This window comes from Magallana gigas, chromosome 5 (genome assembly GCF_963853765.1).
Source record: "Magallana gigas chromosome 5, xbMagGiga1.1, whole genome shotgun sequence".
NCBI classification, from domain to species: Eukaryota; Metazoa; Mollusca; class Bivalvia; order Ostreida; family Ostreidae; genus Magallana; species Magallana gigas.
In genome coordinates, this window is record NC_088857.1 from 32,385,198 (window position 1) to 32,393,243 (window position 8,046).

The 8,046-nt window shown below is 33.9% G+C and overlaps 1 protein-coding gene across 1 annotated transcript; it reads left to right on the forward strand.

The window, feature by feature from the left end:
• Window positions 1-6,448: 6,448 nt before the first annotated feature.
• LOC136275612 (uncharacterized protein PF3D7_1120000-like) lies at window positions 6,449-7,516 on the forward strand. Its single transcript, XM_066085209.1, has one exon. The coding sequence runs from the start codon at window positions 6,449-6,451 to the stop codon at window positions 7,514-7,516; it is 1,068 nt and encodes a 355-aa protein (XP_065941281.1).
• Window positions 7,517-8,046: the final 530 nt, after the last annotated feature.

Consider the following 8,046-nt stretch of genomic DNA (forward strand, 5'->3'; position numbering starts at 1 on the left):
CAATAAATTCTTCTTATTAACGCTTATTCAGGTATTTTCTAGTAACTTTTTTCAATGGTTTGATAACAATGACAAAGATCAAAATGCACACTAATTTCAAATCGCACTCTTCAATTGTTCTCGTTATTAATTTTAAACAAGATTCGTCTTTGGTACATTGTGATTTTTGGGAGTTAATTTTAATCAACTCTCCTATGCACTTACTCGGGCAAAGCGAAAGTGAAACAGTGTTTGGACCTAAGCACAAATCAATACCGCTGACAACACTTAGTCCTTGAAAATAATAGATAAATTCGATGCTATGTATTCTGAAGCATTGCTTTTCAAGAAAACGTATTTATTAATACCATGAAAATAATAAGATTTTAAATTGTACAAACAGTTTAGATATTTTTTAAAGTCGTATGTATTCCTACGCTAGGGTTTAATATAATCTCGTTCAACCAGATGCTTGGCTGTCTCCGTTAATATCCGACAAAACAGTCTCTCTTGCTTGTCGGAGATAAACGGAGACAGCCGAGCGTTTGGTTGAACAAGACAAGAGTTCAATTTTGCCTGGCTCCATACAATTTCTCAGAATGATTCGATTACTGATAATACTTGCCATGCAAAATCACATATCGTTGATAATCGATAAAATCAACTCCCGTCAGTTCTTTGATTGTACATGTATTCATATCGTGCAAATCATAAAATCTTTTGAGATTTCATAGCAGATAAACAAATTGGTACATTGACAAACATTAATAAAGCCTGCCTGATGCATTTTTCTGGCGATGATCTTTCTCCTGTGATCTTAGACCTGTGTAATATTATGTCTAATTTGTAAAAATATTCTTATCATATATCATTAGGTGTAAACCATCCCTTATTATGGGAATTCGACCATGTAACAGCTATGGCGTTAACAATATTTCGGCATTTGCATGTTGTACTGCAATTATAACGAAATGACTGTGTGTATATAATGTAAAATTATATGCAAAAACTGTTTCTCCGCATGAAACTTTTAAACCGTAAATATGTCTGACGCAGTGAAGTCAGGCAATATTTACAGTCGGCAGTACTGTACTGTAGTGATCTCACCTGTGTGGACGTAATCGGTTGCAAGAACATTTTCTAATGCATGTATTTATTCATTCATTACAATGTCAAATATAAAATGATCCATGATTTATTGTACGTAAAGCAATGAATTAAACTAGACAACATTTGTATGAATGGTATCAACAATAGTTATCTACCCTAAATTTATAAACATTACCTATTCAAAAAGTGCGTTAATTTTTTAAAATTATTTTGAAAAAAAATGACTTAAGCTCAACGTCTGGTATATTTTGCCTTAATTATGAAAACTGGAAGTGATTATGTACATCTATGTAAACTATTTGCACAATTGATCTGCAAAACAAAAACTAACAACTTGAAAACTGTAGGAGGAGTTATCCGTACAATAGGGGTATCCTTAATAACTCTTACTCTAAAATGTTCTTTAATATCTCTACTGTAGAGACCGTCCTTTAAAGAAAATTTTCTCAGTCCAGAGAAGGTTGGATATTGGTTGATTTTACATGGCATTGTATGAAGAAGGCACATTTATTCTCATACAATTATCTTAAAAGCTGTTCAAAACTCCTAAAAATACACATATTGCATCCTGAAATAAAGTGCGTGTGTATATGCATTGGTCGAGAATACTCAATTCTGTAAACAGTAGTGTTAACGTTAAATTTCAAAGGTTTCATTTTTCTTCTTTATTCAAGTTTACAATTACTTGATACTTTCCTTTAAAATTGGAAGTGGTAAATTATTTAGTTGCAAATAATGTATACATCTATCTTTATATATATGCTTCAAACAAAAAGACCTAATACTACCTTAATCTCTACTTTTTGTTCATAAATATCAGAACAGCAGCGAAAATTATTTCTTATAAAGTATTAGAGCTAATTTCCTTTAAACACAAGTACCTGTCAAAGACTGCTAACGAAGCTTTTAAATTTTTCTAATGAAAAAAAATTATAGAAATGAAAACCAGTAACATCATAATAAAATATAAAACATGGATAAAAGCTTCATAACTGCCACTCATTAAACAATTGCTAGACAAGCATAATTTCACAAGAAATTGAAATGAAATTATTTTAGGAATAAGGAACCTTATTTAAAGAAGAAGGAACCATTCTTTGAGTTTTTTGAGGTGATAATTACGTTCGGGGTGTGGTCAAATTCATTGAAAGACCGAAGGGCTTTATGATAGATTTGACCACGTTCCGACCGAAATTATCACCTCATAAATATTCAAAGAATGATTCCTTATTACTTGTATTTATATTATTTCAAATTTTTTCACGTTAAACCAACATTATTTTCAAACCACTATTATTTACGTAGCACATGCTATGTATTATTTTGTGGCGCAGCCAACACTGTATTTCGGTTTTGCAATAAGACGCCCATTTTGTGTCACTCATGCTTTATAAAGTAATTAGGTTTTCGGGTTCAAAATTGATTCGTAATGATATCATAAAAACAGTTGATAAATATTGTGAAATTCAGGCAAAATAGGAAAATCTTGAATTCTAACCAACCCTGGCTTTAGTAAAATTGATCTCGAATAAAATGTTATTAGGTCCGAATATTATCACAATTAGGCAAAAATTATAGACTGTTTACCTTTAAAATGGTAGGTTCAATGATCGATCTTATAATGCATATCAATTGTAGAGTAAACTGCAATATCTTTGTAAAATTTAATTTGAAGATACTAGTAATTCTGAACGGATCAGGTTTTTTTTAAAAATTGGATCGGTTCATATTTTAAATAAGGCCAAATTTTAGGCTATAAAAAATCAAAACAGATTTCCCGTTTCACAAAAAATACAAACATTTATAGTTGGACTCTGTTTGGTGAAATCAAATTTAAAAGTTTCTATATTAATCCAGTTTAGAGCATTATTGTTGGATTATACCAGGTATGTAATCATTGTGCATATTCGGAGACAATGTTTTTATCTCATACTGTTAATTGTGGCTTGTGTTTTGTACATGTATGTTAGGGTTACTTACTCTCTTTGATTATGAATTTTTTGTCGCCAAAACTTACATGCTATGGATATCTGACGAAATAAGCGGGGAAATCGAAAGCAATGCATGGTTATGGTTATTTTAAAACTATCTACATTTACCTTAATTGTGAAAATCATGACCTCTGGGCTTTGGTTTCGGGACTCGCCCCCATCTAAAAAAAGTGAACATTTTTTTTACAAATATTTCTTAAAGTTTATTTTGTTGAAAACCGATAACTAGACAAAATTGAGATGGTGACCATCTCAAATTGAATGGCCTCTCTTAAATAATGGTAACAAAGATGAACAAAAATTCTGAGATTTTTGCTTCAACTAGACCTATAACTTAGAATTATTCCAACTGGCATAGAACTTCAAATTCAATCTCAACCCCTTACATAAAGGTATACTTGTTAAATCTGAGCAAGTTTAAGCAAATATAAAATAATCTACGGTCTAAAACTGATAATAAAGAGATCCACTCTGACCTTCACATTGACTTGGTTCAAGGCCACAGCACAACATTAATCAAAAAACTGTTTCATTAAAATATTCGCCCAACAGGGCTAAGTTGAAAATTTATATATGCTTTTAAAAAGGATTATTGTGTGATCTAATATGACCTTGGCACTTGACTTACAAACATCATTCAGGGTCACTGCACACCCTTGTTGGTGTAATATGAGCCAGAATGGAGGAAAGGGAGAGAAGATATGCTCTGGACAAGGATTTGCCATATAGTTCTACTACGACCTTTACAATTTACTTTGAAAATTGGTAATAACACACCATTTGCTCAGAAGTTCTGTTTATGTGAAGTGTGGGTCAAATAGAGCTTAGTGAAAAGTATAAATGCTCTGAAAAAAAGATTTTAGTGTGGTACGATGTTACCTTGATCCTTGACCCAAAAACTTCATTCAAAGTCACTGCAGACCCTTTGACAGATTGGACCAAGGGGAAATAAGATATGCCCTGGACAAGGATTGTATGTATAATTCTGTTATTACCTTATCTTTAAAATAGAAACATGCTTTAAAGTTACTGCACACCCTTAACCCCTAAGCACTCTCTAGGTGAAGTATGAGCCAGATTGGGTCAAGCGGACAAGCGATCTCTGTATGAGAGCTGGATGAAAGGACAGACGGACGGACAGACGCATTATAGGGCGCCCGCAGTGCGGGGCCCTTTAAAATTCTGGATGAATAAACCCAACAAATCGGTTCCTTTTTCTTAAGATCCCCATGATGCTTTTTGGTGTTCCAATTTAGAGATATTTTTTGTTTTACTTTGACGATTTCTATCTTTAAAAGGAGACCGATTCTGCTGGTGTACATAGGTGAATGCTAAACTTTTTCAGATAACGGGTTTTGATAGAAAATTAATTATAAGATACTGTTATAGCTAAAAATCGGACTGAGCAGTTATAAAAGGGTCAGAATTAAAAAAAAAATGAAATTAAAATGTCTTAGCAATATGCACATTACATGTATGTTCTAAATACCTAGAAAGTTTCCCTTAATTCCATGCAACTGTTTTAGAGGAGTTGCATTAATGTTAAAACGGGCTTGGTCCCTGTGGACTGACGGTTCAAAATTATTACATGTATATCCATCCGAACATTGTTGCGTAGGGGTATAATTACATAAGGGGTTTAAAATTAAAAAAAACTTGATTACTAGTAACCGTTCATTTGATTTGTGACCATTTGCTGATTCAATATTCGAAGACAATTATTATATTTAACATCATTAAAATATTTGCCTGGTATACGCTTGCAGTAAAAACAAATTGTGTAGACATTACTGAATTTCGTTAAGAATGGTGTGCAACCTCAAGTTGGATATGAATTCAGTGAATTTACGCAAACATGTACATCTGCTGGTCCATGCAGGAATAGGAAACGAAAGAAATCCGCAATCCCAAACGGAGAGCAAACTCTCCTGCAACTAGAGAAAGAAAGATTAGAAGTACATACACCATAGATATTGCTGACCTACACTACCCAACAGATATTGAAACAAAATGACCCAAAAATGTATGTTGCATGTTGATGATGATTATAAAGTGCATGCCTTCTTTGGATCGAATAATAGAGGCCCACCAGTTTTATCCAAACACCTAAATCTACCTTTCCACACACCAAAGCAGCGTTTTATAGTGTTTCTTGCCTTTGCATGATATGCGTTGTAGCGAATTTCCCTTGGGCTAGATGGTTGCAAATACATGTCCGGTGTCATCATCCAGGGTCTAAGTGGGTAAACAGAATCTCATGGTAGCCAACTTTCACCTAATATTTCACTTACATTCATGTACGTGTATATTATCAATAACGTCAAATTAATTCATATTTACACTTTGCCTTTCAAAATATTAATACTGAATTATGAAGTTTATAATAACTATGATGGTGTTATAGAATTTTTATTATCAAAACGTTAACTTTACCAAATCAAGAATCTAAAAGCTTTCAAAACTTTTTTTGTAATCAAAAAATAGAATAAACATACCACAATCAATTCGAAACTTCGTTGAAATTGCAATCTGTCCATATGAATAAATCATGTGAACTGCATAGCCACTTTTCTACTAAATTTGTAAACCGAAGGTAAAAATCGCATACACTCTGTGCATTGATTAAATGAAAGTTCTTACTATTGATGAATAAATGTTCATGCTTGCATGGTGTTCTAATAGGAATGTTAGTTTCATCAATACAACCCAAATCACTCCGAAAATTTGGCATGGCATAACACTTTTTTTGCAAAGTTTCAGGGAACTTGACCAAGTCTTCTGCATAATCTACATTGCTTGTTGAAATGTCAGAAATAACTCGGGAAATTCTAGACATGCCCTGAGAATTCCCTAAAAGACTGAAAAAACTACCATTGGCGTAATACCCCAATGCTGTGAGAACATGTGAGGATACACATAATGCGTGATTTCTCTGTCTTTCTCCAATATCTTACTTCACTAATTCACATACTCCGAGTATTAGATCTCTATCAAGTCTATATATATCCTGAAATGAAGTAATCGTCGTCCAATTTCCCTCTCTTAATTGTCCTTTTCTTTCTCAAATTCCGCAAATGAACATATATGTATGTGAGGGAATTACAATTAAACATCAAATTAAGTGTAAAAGGATATCCGGTCAAGCAATGGAGTAGTGGACAGGTAAAAAAAAAGCTCCGCAATATATGTTGGATTTTGCTTTGTATCTGACGATTAGAAGCCAAATTTTGTGATATCTGGTATTAACTATTTACCTATTTACCTATCCTTATTGTTGGTCAATTTAATTTTGTGTCCAACTCATTTATTTGTGATATTTGCAAGCACCAGAATTTCTATTGTGAATCTCGGTTGTGAGTCCTCGCTCAATGGCGGACAATAAACAAAGGTGTGAAAATAAATTGGACAAAAAACTATCTGAAAATCTAAAGAAAACTCCGGAAAAAAAGCTTGTCCAATTAAGCTTGCACAAAGTTCCTGATTCAGTGAGAAACACCGTAGTATCGGATAAAGCTGCGTCCAAAAAACAGAAAAGAACAGAGAGTTCAGACATGGACTCCCCGCTTGGGGCCCCACCAGGAACACCAGGTATATCAGGTGAACTAAAATCAATACAAGAGACCCTGTCTAACATACAAGAAAACATGGTAAAAAAGACTGAAATAAAGACTATAATGACCTCATTCTTAGAAGAAATGAAACAAGAGTTCCGACAAGAAATCATTACAGACGTTAAAAATTCAATTCTGAAAGAAATAAAGGAAGAAACTACAAATGACATTAAAACAGCAGTAAAAAATGAATTTGAACAAAAAATTGAAAATGAAACAAGTGAATGCAAAAAAGAAATCAAAGAAAGATGTGATGGTTTCAACCTTGACCTAGAAAATTTACGCGAAAAATTCAATGCCCAGGCACAATCAATAAGACAGATGAGGGAAAGCTTGAACTCCCTTCAATACATGGCAGGTAATGCTTTAACTTTGGCAAACCAGACACAACAGTACTCGCAGAAGAGTAACATTAAATTTCTACAATGGAACGAAACACAGAACGAAAATCTCCGGGACATGCTGTGTCGCATCATGAAGGAGACGGTGAACGTCGACCTATCACCAGCCGATATTTTAGCCATCCACCGAGTTCCAGGAGGGGGTAGAGGCGCACCCAGACCAGTAATCGCCAAATTCCGCGATACCGATACAAAGATCCGGATTATAAAGAACCGCTCGGTCGAAAAAGTGAAAAAACACTTCATCATGCATGATCATTTGACTCCGCTGAATGCCAAGCTGATCCGTGATCTTAAGGATGATTCCAGGATACATTCAACCTGGTATTACAATGGGAAAGTGTTCGCGTTGGACAACGAGGGAAATAGACATAAATTCGACATCCTGGATGACATAACCGAGAAATTAAAGCAACGGCGCTAACTTTTCTTATGCGTGAGTATGCGGAGTCGCAAGTACGTATTGTGTGATCGGGATCGGAAAACCATAGACGCTTCGGGTTCGATGTTTGTTTATTTACAGTTGGTATGGAAGGTGAGAGACAGGGTGCGAGAGTGCTTTTCATTTTCTTTTTCAATTATACTCCAATATATCTGGACGCATATGGTGGTGGTAAGTGGTTGCTTACAATTTTTCCTTTTTGATCACTTTTACATGACATTTTTTTATTTCTTTCCTTTTGAAAATGGTTGATTCTATAAAGATTGCCACAGTTAATTGTCAGGGGTTGGCCACTTTATCAAAACGTCAAGATGTCTTAAATTTTTATAAAACCAAGGGTTACTCTATCATCTGTTTTCAAGATACACACTTTATTCCCGAATTTGAGCAATGTGTAGAAGCCATGTGGGGTTATAAATGTTACTTCAACTCTTACAAATCAAATGCAAGAGGTGTCTCTATATTTTTTAATAATAACTTCGAATTTAAAGTTCATCAAGAAAGAAAGGATA

Excerpts from the sequence above, each read along its gene's own strand:
- LOC136275612 (XM_066085209.1), top strand. The coding sequence starts at position 6,449 with ATGGCGGACAATAAACAAAGGTGTGAAAATAAATTGGACAAAAAACTA.